An 18723-nucleotide genomic window follows, 5' to 3' on the forward strand; every position below is an offset into this window, starting at 1 on the left:
TTCTTCACGTTATATGCTTAAAGGACGCCCCATTTTTTCTCGCACAACTCATAAAAACGAACCATTCATAATGTAACACAACTTCTGCAGATGAATTACCACTATTAGCAAGTTCACTCAGGGCGGAATTTGAAAAGCAAATTCAGTTTATTTAGGTCGAGAATCACAGGCTGCATGCACCCTACAGGCGGAAGCCCTGTTGGGGATCTATGGGGGAGGAGGGGTTCTTAGGGATTGGACCTCCCAGCTACACCCATGGCGCTTTTTGTTTTCTAGCTTCAAACACGGGCTTAATTTGCTAGTAGTGTCGCTAAGTTGCTGAGGCTGGATTCAAACCTGTAATCCTCCAGTCTCAGCCTCCCCAGTCCCGGGATCACGCGCGCACCCTCAGGCCGGGCTCACCCTCCATCTCTGAACTCACGCACGAGTCTGAGCAGCTGGCTCACGCCAGGCACGTGCTCCGACGCCACGCCACGCCGCGCTCGCCGGGGCCTAAGGGTGTGCGTGGTGACGCCGTCGCGTCCGCGGCGCGGAGGTTGCGCATGCGCGGAGGGCGCGGGCACCTCCGCGCAGGCACCGCCGCGGACGCCCTGGGGTCCTCCGGGGGCGGAAGTGCCCTTCGGGCTTCCGGTCTCCTGATCCGCGCTGTGCGGCTGCGTGAAGCGCGGCGCGCTCCGAGGGCTCGCGGCCAGCCGCTGCCTCGCGGTCCCGGGGCCGCGGTCGCCCCGCCGAGCAAAGATGGTGGGCCGAAACAGCGCCATCGCCGCCGGCGTGTGCGGCGCCCTGTTCATCGGCTACTGCATCTACTTCGACCGCAAGCGGCGAAGTGACCCCAACTTCAAGAACAGGCTTCGAGAACGTGAGTGGGCCTGCGCGCGCCCGGCCCTCCATCTTGGAGGCGGCCGGGGACTTGGGGCTGAGCGAGGGTGCGAGGGCCCTCTCTAGTTTGGCCTTACTCCATTTTAAGTCTCTTCTCCATGCGAAGGTCGTGTCTTTTTCTTAGACGGGTGTTAGCCCGAGTCGAACCCCGCAGACCCGCTGCGGGGTCGTAGGCCGTGGCATTCTTAAACCCTCTTGGCAGCTTGGCTCTCGGTGCTTCCAAGATATGAGTGAATGCCAGAGGAGCCGCGGGGGAGTCCAAAGGGCTGCGCTTCCCCTGTGGCCCAGCCTTATTTCATACCTGCGACATCTTTTAGCAGACGCTTGCCAGGAGGGAGTCGTAGCATCCAGAGCCATCGTGATCCGCCCTGCATTTGGGGCTGGAGGGGAGAGGCTCTTCGTTCGCAGCAGAGCTAAAGCGGATAAAGTAAAGGAATATTATTGAAATTGTTAGGTTCCTCAGCCGTGGATTGGTAACGAAGGCCCGGGAAGCACGAGCGCGTGACCGTCCACTTCATACTCACTGTTCAATTACGCTGTACTAAGGCATTCACGTGGATGGTGACCTGCTTCTTGGACAGTGCTGAGCCTATACCGTCTAGAACAACGACTCCAGCTTTGATGCTCAAGTTTTAGAAGGACAAGGATGTAGAAATAAATTGTCTCATTTGTGGTTAGGTAGGCCCATGGAAAGAATATGACTTGTGATCCGGCGTTGGGTTTCCCAACCCCGATGGATTACTGGTGAGCAGCCTGACCTCGTGCTTTCTGCATCGTAGTTTCCTTAGTTTGAAGTGCACACTACCCAAATGCTAGGTAAGAAGGTCACTGGGAATGAAGGTTCCTTTCTATAGTTTTAAAGATGGACTGGAGCTGCGGGTGCAGTTCTGTATTAAGACTGCATTCTTTTTTTCTTTTTCTTTTTTTTTTTTTGAAATTCTGAGTTCCTCTTGAAACCTTGAGAAAACGGATTTTATTTTATTACTGAGGTTGGAACCTAGGCCGCCCACGTGCTAGGCAATTGTTCTCCCGTTGAGCTACACCCCCAGCCTTTTATATTTTTATCTTTTTGAGACAAGTTCTGCCTAAATTGCCTAGGCTTACCTCAAACTTGCCTTCACCAATTGATTTGCTAGCTCCAGCAATGACGGTAGCATTAATTTCTGATTGGTAGAGATTTTTTTTTTTCTTTTCTGTGGTACTAGGAATGGGACCCACAGGCATTGTACACCCCTATCCCTATATTATTATTTATTTTGAAACAGGATCTCCCTAGTGGGATTATAAGCATGTACCATCACACCTGGCAAGAATTTTTAATAAAGTAGAACTTATTATTTGATGTTTTTTGCTAGCAAGTAAAACTTGGATTCAGTAATTTTGCAATCTTTTTAAAGGCAATTGTGTAATTGGTTGATTTGGGGTATTTAGGAGGTTTTTTTTTTTTTGTGGTACTGGGGGGTGGAACCCAGAAGCTTTCTACCTCCGGGCTATACTCCCAGACCTTTTTTTTTTTTTTTAATTTTTTTTATTTGGAAACAGGGTCTCACTAAGTTGCTGAAAGCCTCACTAAGTAGCTGAGGTGGCTTTGAACCTGTGCGATCCTCCTGTCTCAGCCTCCCAAGCATGGGGATTACAAGCGTGCGCCACCACGCCCGGCTTACTTAGGGGTTTTCTAATTTATTTTCCATTCTAATACATCAACAATAAAATAATGGTTCTGTTAGTTACTTGTTGGGTTTCTTTTTATTTATTGTGATACTGGGGATTAAACCCAGGGACATTCTAGGTCTAAGCTACACCCCCAGCCCTATTCTATTTTTTATTAGGAAACAAGGTCCCACTAAGTTTTGGAGGGCCTCATAGTGTTGCTGATGCTGGCTTCCAGCTGTGATCCTCCTGTCTTGCCCTCCCAAGTACTGTCATTACAGGAGTCCAGCATCCCCCCACCCCGCCCCGCCCACTTAAAAGAGGCTGAAGCTGTTTAAAATAAGGTTTGGGGTTAGATCAGGAATTCTCATCTATTCAGACTTTTCTGGGTGAATGTTGCCAGACCATGGGGTGCTGAAGATTGATCTCCCAGTACTTTTTCTCCCTGCTTCTGGGGTTGAGCCCAGGGCCTTACCACTGAGCTACATCCCCAGCCGTTTTAGTTTTTATTTGGAGGCTAGAGTTTTGCTAAGTTGCCAGACTGGTCTAACTGCCCAGGCATGTGCTGCCATGCCCTACCATTCTTCCCAAAGCATTTTTTTAATCACTCTGGAAATTACTTTTTTTTTTTTTTTTTTTTTTTTGGTCATGCTGGGATTGAACCCAGGGGCATTCTACCTCTGAGCGACACCCCCAGCCCTATTTTTTTTTAATTCTTTATTTTTGAAAAAGTATTTTACTAAGTGATACATCATTGGGATTATATTAAGTAAGCATCTTATTCAAATGAATGCTTGAAAATAGTTTGGATTTGGGACCACTGGAACCTTGTGTTTGTGTTTTTAAAAGGAGACCTGCCAGCCAGGCGTGGTGGCGCACGCCTGTAATCCCACATTCGGGCGGCTGAGAGTTTCAGCCTGTGTTCATCTTTCATTTTTTCAGAGATACTATTTGTCTTATCAAACTAAAACCAGAATTTTTATCTTACGGCTAATAACCCAAACAACTAAAGGATCTTAAGTTTGGATACTGTCGGTGACATGCATTCAGCAGCCATACACTCCTGTCATTTTCTGTCAACTCTAGGTTAGCAAATTGTGTTACATATTCTTCTACAAACTTGCCTTGTTCATTTCTGAAGTGCCACTCATTTTGACAGGTATGTCTTTCCTGCTTTACACTTTAGCGTATACAGGCAGAGTAGAATACATTTGCGGGCGTGTACTCTGAAGTTCAGTGTCAGGTTTGAATGGCCACTCCATCGTTTACTGGCGAGCTGGTAAATTTTCTCACTTGTGAAATGGAGGTGAGAATAGTGCCTGCTTTAACTTTTTTTTTTTTGAAGATTTAAAGAAGTTTATTAAAAAGATAGAAATACAGAAATAATTACAGCCCCATGCCAAAATGGTATGAGGGGGGAGGGTGGCCGGGGCCAACTCACCACTCCCTGTGCCTGCTCTAGCTTTACTGTGAGGGCTGGATAATCACAGAATCGTGTCTGGCGTGTTCTTCAGCTGCTGTTCTTAAGCCCGTTTTATGAAGACAGTGAGGCTGGGAGATGCAGGATGCAAAGAGGCAGCTGGGTGAGGCCTGTGCTCAGTCCAGGCCACGCCCCTTCCCATGAGCGCTACTGCGGAGCAGCTCAGGTACTTCCTGTGATTGACTAGGGCTTTAAGTGGCTCTTAAACTTTTAGTCATTTTTGAATTTTATACCATAAAACCTACAGGCTCTAGACAGAATTTTTTTTCCTTACCTAGCCAGGAATAGTTGTATTAAGACTTTAGAATTGGGCATGGTGTCACATGCTTTTAATCTCAGTATTTGGGAGGCTGAGACAGAAGGATGGCATGTTTGAGGCAAGCCTCAGCTACTGAATAAAACCTTGTTTCAGAGTAAAGTATTAAAAGGGCTGACAGTGTGGGTCAGAAGTAGAGTGCCCCTAGCTTCAATTCCTAGTCAAAAAAAGAAAACCTTAAAGTAGTGCATTCCGTAACTGTCGCTGTCTCCATCCTGTGGATTGCTGGGCCTGGGGACCAAGGAAAGGAGAAGGCTTCTGCCCAGAAGTGTCACTTGGCCTGGAAGCCACTGACCAGAACCTCCTCTGGCCCTGGCAGATCACAGGAGACAGTGTGGCTGGGAGTCTAGAGCCCTGAATGTTTCTCAAGTAATAGTTAATGGCTGCCACAGTTGCACTTCTTTTGATTATTGAAAATATTATATTACATTTCTTGTAGGAAGAAAGAAACAGAAGCTTGCCAAGGAGAGAGCTGGCCTTTCTAAGGTAATAGTCTGATTTTTGCTCATGATAGATGCTGTAGAGAATGTCACCCACGAATTACTCAGATATTTATTTGGAGAAAGCTAGTTGATATTTGACTTTGCTTTTTCTTTTCTCTCTTTTTTTTTTTTTTTTTTTTTTTTTTTTGGTGGTACTGGGGTTCCTGGAAACCCTTCTACCTCCAGGCTACACTCCCAGACTTTATGTTTTTATTTGGAAACGGTCTCTTGCCAGCGCGGCTGGCTCCAAACCAGTGCAATCCTCCTGTCTCCACCTCCCAAGCACAGGGATTACAAGTGTGCGCCACCACACCCGGCTATTTTAAAAGTTTGTGAGTTGCTTAGCTTAATTGCAGTGTATTTGGTCTTCATTACTTACCCTCGGTTGGCAGAAACTTTTTTTGTTTTGTTTTGTTTTGTTTTTGCAGTACAGGGAATGGAACCACCCAGGTGCATATTCTCTATGAGCTACATCCCCAGCCCTATTTATTTATTTATTTATTTATTTATTTATTTATTTATTGCGGGTCTGGGGATGGAACCCAGAGGTGGTTGACCTCCGAGTTATACCCCCTGCCCAATTATTTATTCTACATTTTGAAACAGGGTCTCACTAAGTAGCTGAGGCCGGCCTCGAACCGCGACCCTCCAGTCTCAGCCTCCAAAATGCTAGGGACAAAAGGCCTAAGTGGCTAAGGCTGTCCAAGAACTGTTATCCTCCTGTCTGAGTCTGCCAAATGCTGGGATTACAATCCTGTGTCACCACACCCCGCCCTGCAGGAACAGTTAATGCTACTGGATAAGAAGTAGGTACAGGCACTTGATCCTGTTCTCCAGAAGACATTTTCACCAGGTTAAAATGTTTGCAGCTAGGTGGCGCACACCTGTAATTCCTGGAGGCTGAGACAGGAGGATCATAGGTTTAAGGACAGCCTCAGCAAGTAGTGAGACTCTTATCAACCCAGCCAGACCTTGTTTAAAAAAAAAAAAAAACTAATGCCAGGCGTGGTGGAGCATGCTTGTAATTCCACAAGCTCTTGGGAGGCCGAGACAGGAGGATCGCACAAAGCTAGCCTCAGCTACTGAGTGAGGCTCTCAGCAATTTAGTGAGACCTTGTTGCTAAATAAAGATTAAATTGGTTTGGGAGTGTAGCCCAGAAGTAGAGAGCCCCTGGATTCCACCCTCAGTACACCAAAAAAAAAAAAAAGAAAAGAAAAATTTAAAACCAGGTGGGATGGTGCAGGCTTGTAATTCCAGCATTTGAGAGGCTGAGGCAGGAGGATCTGGGTTTGTGGACAGCCTCAGCTTAGTAAGCCCTTTGCAACTCCACGAGATCCTGTTTCAGGTGATGCACGCTTGTAATCCCCATGCTTGGGAGGCGGAGACGGGAGGATCACCCAGGTTCGAAGCCAGCCCTGCTGGCTTAAGACTGGCTTAAGAGACACTGTTTCCAAATAAAAAAGTATAAAAATAGGTCTGGGAGTGTAGCCCAGAGGTAGAAGGGTTTCCAGGAACCCCAGTACCACCAGAAAAAAAAAGAGAGAGCCTGTTTCAAAGTAAAGAATAAAAAATAGGACAGTGAAGCCAGACATGGTGGTGCACTCTTGTAATCCCAGTGTTTGCGAGACTGAAATAGGAGAATCACAGCACATAGCCTCAGCTACTTAGTGAGGCCCTTTGTAATTCAGTGAGACCCTGTTTCAAAATACAGAATAAAAAAATAGGGCTGGGGGTGCAGCTCAGAGGTAGAATGCCCCTGGGTTCCATCCCCAGTACCACAAAAAAAGAAATAGGGCTGCAGGTGTTGCTCAGGGGTAGAATGAATGCTTCTACTCCCGGTACTGCAGAAAAGTAAAATTAAAAAGTTGAGTTGGAGGTGTGGCTTGTAGGTAGAATAGCCTTGGGTTCAATCCTCAGTATCCCCCCCCCAAAAAAAATGTTGGAGCTCCTTCAAAATGATACGGCGTAATGCTGATTTAATTTACCTTGTTCCAAGTACCTTTAAAAGAACCACATGTTCATTTCCACATGTTCTTTGTTCACACTGATCCAGAATCTTACCCCTCTCACATTTTACTTTGTGGCTGTGTGCACATCTGTTGATTCTTTTGAATGACAACACTGGCCTATTTGATAAAGTTCTCTTGACTTGCCCCCTCCCCTTACATGTAGTTCCAAGGGCTGCCCTGGAGCCTGTGATCCTTCTACGTGCCCTCCTGAACCAAGTACTGGGATTACGTGGTATACCCCAGGCAGGGCTCTGCTGGGTTTCTTTTTGTTGTTGTTTTGTTTTTTCTTAATTACTGCCCTTGTATGGGTTTCTGTGATGTTGCCTCATAGATTATTAGTGCTTTTCTCTTTTTTTTTTAATTTTTATTTTTGTGGTATTAGGGTTGCTCTATTTCTTGAGCGGCATCCTACCCCTATTTTTATTTTGAAACAGGTCCCTCTGCTTGCCTAGGCTGGCCTTAAATTTGGGATCCTCCTTCCTTAATTTCCTGAGTATTGGGATTATAGGCAGGTACCACTGAGCCTGGCTTAGTGGTTCTTTTTAAAGCAAGTTTAAATTCAGGAGTTAACCAGCAGATGTTGTGTTTTGTTATTTTTAAGCAGTTGGGCAGACAGTGTAACTATATGGCAAAAGCCAGTGACAGTGGAAGAGAAGCCCTTTGTTATACTAATATATCCAAATTACTGTATGTTCATTAGTTTTGCTATCCTTTCTAAGGATGCTGGGAGACAGTAAAACAGTATGTGTAGGGTGATGATGGTGAAACTCAGGGCCTCACATAGGCCAGGTAACGCTCTACTTTGGAGCTATACCCCAAATCTCTCATTTTAGACTGAGGGATATGGTTATTGTGTGCTGGAATGGTTAATGAAAAATGTTTTTACTTTTAGAAGTTTAATTTTATTTACATATTTTGGATAATCAGAGTATATAGTGTTTTAATTCAAAATTCGAAACATTTATTAGAGCCAGGCATGAATGGGCACACCTATAACCCAGTACTTGGGAAACTGATACAGGAGGGTCTCAGGTTCGAGGCAACTTAGAGACTATTGAAGATAAAAGTAGGGGTGTTGTTGAGGGAGGTACAGTGCCCTGGGTTCAGGGAAAGAGAAATTTCTATTAATGGAAACCATGAATAAACATACTTTTAGCAGTAAGCTTACATTAAAAAATAAGATGTATATCTGGTGGCATTGTGTATTGTAGTCATTCAGTATGGTTGTAAGAAACTACAAAATAAAGCCACAAAAATGCAAGCTTTAAATAAACTGCTTCTAGTTGTTTATAGTAGCAAAAAAAAAGGCATTAGAAGTAGCTCAGTTAAAGAATAAAGTATAAGCTGGGCGTGGTGGCGCACACTTGTAATCCCCGCCCTTGGGAGGTGGAGGCAAGAGGATCACACAGGTTCGAAGCCAGCCTCACTGGCTTAAGAGACCCTGTTTCCAAATAATAATATAAAATAGGTTTGGGAGTGTAGCCTGGAGGTAGAAGGGTTTCCAGGAACCCCAGCACCACCACAAAAAATAAAAGAAGAATAAAGTATGTAGGTGGTATTAGTAATTGTACCCTTTATTTTTTTTTCTCTTGTGGTTTATTCAGAACTTTCTAAGAGCTTTTTATTTTATTTATTTATTTATTTATTTATTTATTTATTTATTTTGTGGGTCTGGGGATACCCAGGGGCATTCGACCTCCAAGCTACACCCCCTGCCCAATTTTTTATTCTTCATTTTGAAACCGGGTCTCACTGAGTTGCAGAGGGCCTCACTAAGTTAGCTGAGGCTGTCCACAAACCGCAATTCTCTAGTCTCAGCCTCCTGAATGAGTGCGCCACCACACCTGGCTCTCTAAGAGCTATTTAGATACTAATAAGCATTTTTTCTTTAATTTGTTTTAATGTAGATATTAAAAACTCAGTTCTTATAGATGTTGTTTAGGAGTAAATATACCAGTTCTTTTAGAATGTGATCTTTTTGGATTTATTTTTAACTTTGTGTATTAGTTATATCTCTGACACAACTTTAGTATCAATTGCTGTTTTTCTTTCCAGTTACCTGACCTTAAAGATGCTGAAGCTGTACAGAAATTCTTCCTTGAAGAAATACAGCTTGGTGAAGAGTTACTAGCTCAAGGTAATGGTGATTCCAGAAGAAGGAACTAGATAGAATTCTTCATAGTAATATAAACTTATGATGGTAAGGGGTGTGGTATAGTTTGGCTAATTTTTAGGAAAGGTATTTAAACATTTTAAAACAGTTTGGGGCACTTATAATACTGTGGGCATTATTTTATATAAAAATGCTCAGAAATACTTCTTGTGGGTTGTCATTGGCCGTAAACGTGTAATAAGTGAGTTTTACAATGTGTTTACTGTACGGAGTTGAGAGTGTATACAGCCAGGCGCAGTGTGAACGGAAGGGGACTGAGCTGGGAATGAGTAGCCTCCTCGACTCTCACCTGATTCTCAGGTCTTTTCCAGTGTTGTAGGAACCACAGGTTAATTTGCCTAATCAAGTCACAGGATTGTTTCAAGACATCTCATTTCAGAACCAATGAGTGATATGATCCAGAATTTAGGTTTTTCATTGCTTTGCCTCATTTCATGAGTAGTATTAAAAATGTGTTTTTGTTTTTTATTTAAAGACCTTAATTGGTTTTTTATTTAGTTCTAGAATTGGATATTCCATAAAACAGTATTCTTAGGAATTTTTCAAGATTTCTGTTTTGAAGTTATCAAATTGATAATCTGAGAACTATAATTTATTAAGTAATTTAAACTTTTTAGTATGTTTTTTATGTTGAATTAGCATTTATCTCAGGTGGCTTTGAAGTAACTTAACAAAAGTGCCATCCAGTGTGAGGTCACATTCTCATTGCGGTATCACTGATTGGATCGGGGTTTGGGTCACTCGTGTGTGTGTTGTTTGTTTCTTTTATGGGACAGTTGGTTGTTTGGGCGGATTTGTTTTGTGCTAGAGATTTAACCTAGGGGTGATCTACTCCCCCCCCCTTAAGTAGTTTAGAGTGTATACAGGAACCCCCCCCCTCCCCAGTTCTTTTTTTAATTTTGAATCAGGGTCTAAGTTGCTGAAGCTGGCCTCAAACCTTACATTCCTCTCTTGGCCTCCCAGGGAAGAGCTTTTAACCATTTAAAATGGTTGCACACATGTACTTAGGCTGAGTCAGGAGGATTGCAGGTTCCACAGCAGTTTAACAGCAAATCCTGTTTCAAAATACAATAAGAAAAGGGATGAGGATATGACTCAGAGGTAGGCTTTCCCTGGGTTCAGTCCACATTACACCAATTTACTCAACAACACGAGAAAAGGACCCGGCATTGGGAACAGGGAGTGTATTCTCACTGCCCAGGCAGTGCTTGATCAAGTCATGCTGCTACTGGAGTTCGGTGGTACAGGGTCTGGTTTACCTGTGCTGTGTAGGGGGTCACACGGTGCTCTCAGCGCCCTCGGAGTTAACATGGGTTCTGTTGTGGCCCACCTGTCCGGTTAGCAGTGTTGATGCCGCTCCCGCTTTGCCTGGGAAGAGTTGAGGGTGACGAGTTGACTGGTGGAAGCTCCATCCCTGTGTGATGGGTCCTCTCCACTGTGGTGGGATCCACAGGAGGAAAGACCGTGGCCAGTGCCGTTCAGAAGAGATGCCAGGGCCCCTCGGTAGTCTGCTCGCAAGTAGGAACTAGTTGGGTCAGCCAGTTTCTGTCACCTGCAAGTGCAGCAGCCATCTGGTTTGGCTCTCAGGATATGTCATCACATTTCCGTACCCAGGAAAGGAAGTGGCTGAGGGCATGGATGAGGAAGTGTCCTGACGCAGCGTAGAGGTGGAAAAGCCAGCCTCCACGTGGCAGCACAGATCTGGCTGTCAGTCTCCCACACAGCTCATTGGAACAAGAAACCTAAGCTGTCGTATAGCAGGCTCAAGACCCTCACAGGAATGCCAGGGAGAGGCCGTCATTACGTCCATGCGTGGTATCCCCGTGCAGGGTGTGCACGTGGCATCTGATGGTGGGGATCCTTCCCAGGGTGTCTTCAGTCCTCTCAGGCTCGTTGGGGTTGGAGAATGGTAGATTTGCCAGTCTAGAGCAGGGAAAGTAGATAGTAGAGGTGGTCTGCAAGCATTTTCCTTAAGTCACAGATGGCCCTTGCAAAGGCTCGGAATCTTAACGGGTTTTTTGCAGTACCCTTGTTCCTTCTTGTTGGCTTCCCATGTCATTATTGAATTGGTTTATGGGCATCAGAAGCGATTTGCATTTGTTGTTATGCTTGGACTAAGGAAGTTTAAGAACCAACAGGGCTCTATAGTTGAGCCCTGGGTTTAATAACAAAGCGTGTGTGTGTGTGTGTGTGTGTGTGTGTGTGTGTGTGTGTGTGTGTTACTGGGGATGGAGCTCAGGGGGCTTCTGAACTCTGCTATACACTCCCAGACCTATTTTATTTATTTTTTGGAAACAGAATCTCACTAAGTTGCTGAGATCCTTACTAAGTATCTGAGGCTGGCTTCGAACCAGTGCGATCCTCCTGTCTCAGCCTCCAAATACTGGCATTACAAGCGTGCGCCACCACGCCAGGCTTCTCAAATTTTTAAATTTCTCTATGAGCTTCCGTTTCTTTATATGTAAGATGATTGATGCTACTTCTGCTCCTTAGTAAAGGTTGGAGAATGATGCGAGGCTGTTTATGAAAACCACTATGCGCATGACACTGATGAAAGCTGGGTTACTAAAGATTGTGGAGGAAATGTTTAGAATTGAATACATTTTTCAATACTTGAAAAGTGCTGTCATAAACACATGCTCAAGTAATTAAGAACATATTTAAGAGTGGGTTCCTGTGACTTTGTATCATGAGAAGTTTTATTTGGTAAATAAAAAGAACTTAATTTAGAAATGATCTTAATTCATCAGACCTGTGAGGTTTTACACGTATGTTAACAAATTAGTCTGCCCAGTTTTATGGAAGCTGGCAGAAGACTTGAGACTCTTCGGTCTGAAAAAGGACAACTTGTCCTTCATTGCTGGAGTGGTCACAATGTTAACATTTGCACCGCCTCCTTTGAAGTCCAGTGCAGACAGGTGATATCTGACAGCTTTGTGGGTTGTATACAAGGGAGGAGTCCTGAGGTTAGAGAACCTGCGTCCTCACAAGAGGCAGTGTTGGCGCCGGTGCACTAGCTACTGTGCGAGCCCGCACTTGTTCAGAGAGGCTGAATCCCAAGGATTCTCACGCTACAGATGCCCTTGAACAGATAAAGTGCCAAAGGAATCTTTTTTTTCCCAGTAACCTGCTCCAATTTTCTTTCATAGAAAAGTCCTGTATGGAGTGCTAAATGTGAAACCGTATTTAATAGTGTCAGGTTTTACTCAGAATTTGGAGCAATTCTTTTTGAGTTTGATTTAAAACAATGAACAAGTCAGGGAAACCCATGAGGCAGGTACTTTATATTTACTGAAACAACGTGGGTAGTAATTTTTCAAAAGCTAATGTATAACTGTTAACTGAAGGGAATTTATAAGGAATAGAAAATGAGTCTTGCTTGGTTTTGGTGCCTGCTTCGTTGTGTGGCCGTCGTCTTACCGGTGTTACTCTTCCTCCTCGTGTTTCTATGGGGACATTTGGATGGTGCAAGTCGGCTTTAAAGTGAAGTGTTGTCCCCTTTTACCTCAGCCACCAGCCTCAGAAAGAATTGTCCCATTGTTAGCCGCTTTTTGTCTAAAGTTTGAGAAATACTTTAAGATTATAGATAGTAATATGCGTGGACGTCGCATCTTAACTCCTGCCTCACGTGTGTGTGACGCACACGGACGTGCTCGTTTCTCCTTGTCCCTGACGCTCGCTGCCGTGGAGACGTTACCGCTAGTTTCCATTTCCCTGCTCGCGGCCTTCTGGTGCGCATCAGTTGGTGGTGGTGAGAGCGGGAGACAAAGGCCTTGACTCGCGTTGACGTGTCCTTCTGTGTGCCTTTGCAGGAGAGTATGAGAAGGGTGTGGACCACCTGACAAACGCCATTGCTGTGTGTGGACAGCCGCAGCAGCTGCTTCAAGTGTTACAGCAAACCCTGCCGCCACCGGTGTTCCAGATGCTCCTGACCAAGCTCCCGACCATCAGTCAGGTAAGGGACTAGAATGGCTAGTGACTGAGGAGGGCCTGGGAATTGAAGGTGTCGGGACTTCAGAATGAGCCTAGCAAATGTATAATCCTGGTGACAGCCAGTGCTTAAATTGTCTTTTGTAGTGGTGTAACGTCCAGATGACTGGGCATGAGATCGGATGGTTGTGCCAGGAAGTTTGTGTCCCCGTGTTAAGACTTAGACTTTCGTCATTAGAGTTGCCAGATTCAGGCCAGTCTCCGCTACATTTTAGAATTAGCCTTTTGCCTGCTCTTCTGGGACAGTGTACCTTCAGTCGCAGGACCTGACAGTGCAGAGACTGCGGTGGCAGTACTTGAACACTAGGAGCCCGTGGCGCGCCTGGAGTCCAGTACTCGGAGGCTGGACAAGAGCTGGCATGGGTTTGCGCTGTGCCAGACGCAGCGAGACTTTAAAAAGAAAAAAAAACACTCAGTGCCTCTGCTTTTGTGAGGTGGCTTTTCAATTTGGAATTGTTTGGCTATATCCTCAAACCCCTACTCAAAAATGAATTTATTTAAAAGGTTAATGCATAACTTAAGAGATAATTTTATTTTGAGTTCCTTTCAAAGTCAAATGAATCTGTTTTAGAATACATGTCTTCTGTTACATGTGTTGATTTCCTAAGGTGGTGTTTTTTGTTTTGTTTGTTTTGTTTTGTTTTGTTTTTGGTGGTGCTGGGGTTCCTGGAAACCCTTCTACCTCCAGGCTACACTCCCAGACCTACTTTTGATATTTTTATTTGGAAACAGGGTCTTCTAAGCCAGCTGGCTTTGAACCTGCACGATCCTCCTGTCTCCGCCTCCCAAGCGCGGGGATTCCGCGCGCGCACCGCGCCCGGCCAGGTGGTGTGATTTAAAGTTAGGTATCCCAGTACTTAGAGTTGAGGGTGTAGCTTAGAGATAGGATGCTCCTGGGTTCAATTCACAGTACTACAAAAAAAAATTTAGTTACTTGATGTTAGGAGGTTTTTATAGAATTTTATTATTAGTAACTGACCCTTTAATTTTTCAAACTAGTTTTCTTTTTGTGGTGCTGAGGATCAAATTCATGGCCTTACACACATGCTATACAAGCATATTTCCCCAAAACCATATTCTAGCCCCTTAAAATTGATTTGAATTCGACTAGATTGGAAAAGTACTGAAAAGGAAATGAAGTCTCAGAATTTAGGGAAAGAGTTGGAAAACCCAGAACTTGCTCTGAATCTTGTAATTTTAGGCTACCATGGTTCCACTTTCTTTATATCAGAATCTTCCTTAATGTTTTCCTACTTGAAGGGCAGCTGTCTTGGTCTGATTTGTGTTGCTAGAGCAGTAGTTAGAGGAGCGAAGGTCTAAAGCACTCGTGCTGGTGTCTGACCAGGCCCTTGCCTGGGCTCACTAGGGCAGAGAAGCGGGATGGGTGTGTTCGTGAGACAGCGGTGGGGGCTCCCTCCTGTGGGGACACTCGCTCACTGGGTCATGGTGCCCACCTGGGTCTCTGTGGAGAGCAGGTCCCGAGGACCTCCTCTTCCTCAAGCCTTAGCACCTCTGGGTACTCCCCGCTAAAAAGGCCTGTGCGCCAAGCCCTGGAGGGCGAATTGCGTCAACCTTGGCGCAGCATAGCAGTGCTTTTGTAAAACTGATCTGAGGGTGGTGTTCTCTGAAATGTGTAATTCAGAATAAAGCCCAATTCCTCTATAAAAATGGCCTCCTTCACTCACTTAGCTTGTCTTTTTATCTGGAAATGTTCTCAGAATGCAAAGTTCAGATTGCAGTGTTCTTTTTGCCTTCAGTGGCTGTGAGCCAAGTGGAAGTGTTGGGAGCGTGGAATGATTGGTAAAAGCCTTCGTTGCTATTCTTAGTCTGAGTGGGAGTGAGAAGTTCTTGAGTTATATAATATTGCATACTGCAGTGCTAGGCTTCCATCATTAATTCCAGTCTTTTATTAGGTCTGCCAGTATTAAGACCATTATTTTTTTAAGTAGCAGTAATATGTAAAGTGTTAAATATAAATTTCAGAATGAGGGAAATTTAGCAAAATTTTTTTTTGCAGAACTGGGGATTGAACCCAGGGCATTTTACATCTGAGCTACACCACCAGCCCTATTTTTTATTCTTTGGAAGCAGAGTCTCTCCAAGTTGCAGAAGGCTTCACTAAGTAGCTGAAATTGACCAAGAACCTGCAGAAGTGTACGCCACCACGCCTGACTTGAGATTCTTAGGAGACCCTGTTTCCAAATAAAAAGTATAAAAAATGGGTCTGGGAGTGTAGCCTGGAGGTAAAAGGGTTTCCAGGAACCCCAGTACCACCAAAAGAAAGAAAAAAAAAAAAAAAAACAGAATCCTGATTAAATGTCTAGAATACTTTTCAAAATTAAGTACTTTTTTTCTTTTTTCAGAGAATCGTGAGTGCCCAGAGCTTGGCTGAAGATGATGTGGAATGAGAAATGTCGGCCTAATAAAATCTCAGTTATACGACTTTAAATTCCTGAGTTGGAGTTGAGCAGCTCTGGGGAGGAGGCAGATACGCTTGTTATGGACAGTCCTGCCCTGGAGTCTACCAAAGTTAATGTGTACTTTGTGTAGATCCATTCGTCTGCTTTATTTATTTTTCCCAGTGAAAAGTGTATTTTGATAGAGTTTTTCATGATATAAATACACTGAGTTACCAAAATATCATGGATTTTCTTTATTCCTAAGACATGCAATTAAAATGTGCATACGACATAGCATAGGTTAAGAACATTCAGTTTTGAATGTTTGGAGGGGAGGAGAGAGCTGAAGAATGTACACTTAAGCTAGCACCTTTTATTACAAATAAGAAAATTGGGTAGAGACTTGATTGTGTTTGTGGAAAATGAGCATTAAAATCTTTGAGAGATCATTTTTTCCATGTAATTGCTTAAACGTGCTGTGAGCTGGGCTAAGGACTTCGCCCCTCCCACATGTGTCCTCATGGTTATCCTTGTATTTTGCACATACGTAGTTACAAATAGCACCAGGACATAGATCTCCCTGCACCCAGATCTAGCTGTGTGAGCGTCTCCAGCTTGATGAGTTGGCCCACTTGCCTCATTTATAAGACGAGGCAGGTGCAGCCAGTCTTCAGACGATGTCCTTTCAGCTTCTGGGTCATTGGATTGGCTGCACATTTTCACGTTCACGTTCTGAGTGTACGTGGGCCACAGGCCTTGCTTCTTTTTATGTTCTGAGTTTTGCATGCTTACCTGAATTAGTATTTCTGAATTGATCTTTTTTTACAGTGGTGTAACTCTTGTTGATTTTCACTGATATTAAATGATTATGTATACTACGTAAATCTAAAACTTAACCTTTTAGGTAAAGTGGGATCTGCTTGTAAAAAATGTTCCCGACTCGCTCTTCAATGTGCCTCATTGCTCCTACTTCAGCTGATGACTTTACCTCGGGCTGTGAGGGTGAGGTGTGGACTGTGACTAAAGACTGGAAGAATGGAGGTGGCGGGACTTTGTGTTCTCAAAGACTCAGTTTGAGAACTGAGAATAAAGACGGTTGGTACTAACGGCTCTGGCGCATGGGGTGGCGTTCCTTACTGTGCAGGTCTCCTGAGTTCTGTTCTGAAATTTAGAGTGATCTCAAAAGACCTTCCTGCGTCTTAAGACTTTATTTGGGTTAATTTGCAAACCTCCTCACCTGTACTCTTGGGCGTGTTGTGCTTGTGCAGTGGGAAGATTGAGAATGTAGTTGTGGATTCTGCTTCTGGCTGGCTGCACCGCCTTGGAACTTCTCCTCCCGTTTCTGAACTTACCTCTAGTGTGCCTAGAACACCAGAAGCTTAGTGTTTGTGATCCCAGTGCTTGGGAGGCTGAGACGGAAGGATTGCAGCCAACCTAGCTGAGGCCTCCTGCACTTAGACCCTATTTCAAACTATACAGTAGGGCTGGGGCTGTAGCTCAGGCAGAATGTCTTGGGTTCAGTCCCAATCCCCAGTGTCTGTCTGTCTCCCTCCCTCCCTCATACACACACACAAACACTAGACCAAGAGGCACATATTTGAGGCCTCTTCCTCAGGTACCTTTGGGGCTCGAGATCCTGAACACTTAAACAGTGCTTTCCTGATGAGACACACAGCATGCTTTTGGGGGGTGGTGAGAGGTACAGACATGTTGGATAGGGGAGTTAATTGGTTTGGAGCTATAAAATTAAGCACTGCTTTTGAAAATCGGCTTTCAGCTGACTTTCCCTGGAAACCCATGTGAGTAGCAGCTGCTTTGCTTCTGGGGATGGATATGACACCGGGTGAAGATCTGTTACCTGGTTTCCGTTAGTACTAAAAGCATTTAAAATGTAGATCACATTGGGGGGTGGTACACACCTGTAATCCTAGAGCTTGGGAGGCCGAGACAGGTGGATCACAGGTTTGCAGACAGCCTCAGCGACGCTGACTTCAACCTAGAAATAGCCATCTGTTATGAGAAAATAAGAGATGGGCCTGGGGTAACAGATTCCATGAGCAGAGAGGTGGAGCGACATACTCATTTGCACAGTAGGCAGTCAGCGAATGTTTGATGGCTTACCTCTCAGTAAGTTTAAAAATTTTAGCATCTTCCGACTCCCTTTATGACTGTTCTGGACCACCCAGTGGGGTGGAGTGCCAACAGGAGGTGATGGGAAGCTGGTATGTGCAGAACATACCAGACTCTTCTGTGCTGCAAAGAAACCAGTGGAGCGCTACTGTGTTTCTGCTGTTCAAGTGAGTATTAAAGGGCTCGGAGGAAAGCTTGGCTTGGGGGGTTGTGTGCGCAGAGCAAGGCGCTCTGGGCCGTGTGGGCGGGGTCCTACCTTGGCCTGGTGCACACTCATCTTGTTCAAGCAGGGGTCCTGGCTGGTGTGGGACGTGCAAGTTCCTGGGTGATGGAGATGCCACTAGTCTGAGGTCACTGCAAGTGACAGGCAGTGGACCTAATGTGATGGGGCTGGAGGAGCAGGGGACTGAGGTCCAGGGCGGCCCCTCCTACTGCGGTGTGGGGCCCGGTTCTTCGCATCCAGAAAAGACACTAGGACCCATGCTCTCATGAAGTGCTCATTAGCAGAAGACAAGGCCAACCACGTCTTTGTCTTTCCAGGTATCCTGTGTCCTCCCCAAATCAAGACTAGTAGGAATAATTTCTACCCCTGTGATACCTGGCGAGCTGCTCCTTGCATCTGCCTGGCTCGTATTTCCACTTAAAAACTAATCAGTGTGTCCATGCCTCACTTCCGCAATGGAGACGGAGCCCTCTCCAGCATGTGGTCCAAGTAGTGGAAGGGAAGATCCTTAGTATCCACATATCAAAGAGGGGGAACCGATGAGAGCGAAAACCACAGGTGCTCCATCTACCCACAGTGTCTTCAGCAAAGATGTGGAATTCCACAGAAGCTTGCTTACAGCTTGCTTATGGTAAGGAAAAGTGCTCTAATTGAGCCCAGAATTTATGTCTGAGCTTTCTGGCAGCCAACGCAAAAGTGAAGGGCTTGTTCACCGAAAACCCCTCAGGATTAAAATGGAAAGGACAGCACTCTGATCACTCCTATAATTGCCCAGTGCGGTAGAGCTGTCTCCTGTGTTTTCTCCTTCTACCATATTTCTTACAGTCTTGAACAACATCTTTTGTTTACTCATGTCACTGGGATGTGTCATTGTCCTGTCTCTGCTGAGGGACACCATTTAACCTGCACACCTTTGTTGGCACTAGACAGAAAATGATCAGAACAGAGGGCTTTGGATAAAGGAAAAGATGGTGGGGTAGAGTAAGGGTGG

The 18723-nt window shown here is 44.9% G+C and overlaps 1 protein-coding gene across 1 annotated transcript; it reads left to right on the forward strand.

Annotated features, from left to right (window-relative positions):
* Nucleotides 1-738: 738 nt before the first annotated feature.
* TOMM20 (translocase of outer mitochondrial membrane 20) lies at nucleotides 739-15680 on the forward strand (the record flags this gene model as incomplete). The annotated part of the gene is made up of 5 exons (XM_080717057.1): nucleotides 739-859; nucleotides 4765-4811; nucleotides 8873-8954; nucleotides 12803-12945; nucleotides 15344-15680. 5 exons carry the CDS (start codon nucleotides 739-741, stop codon nucleotides 15386-15388), a joined length of 438 nt encoding a protein of 145 aa, XP_080573183.1. The 3' UTR covers nucleotides 15389-15680.
* Between the last annotated feature and the right edge of the window lie 3043 nt (nucleotides 15681-18723).

This window comes from Muscardinus avellanarius, assembly GCF_963383645.1.
Source record: "Muscardinus avellanarius genome assembly, chromosome: 20".
Taxonomy (NCBI): Eukaryota; Metazoa; Chordata; class Mammalia; order Rodentia; family Gliridae; genus Muscardinus; species Muscardinus avellanarius.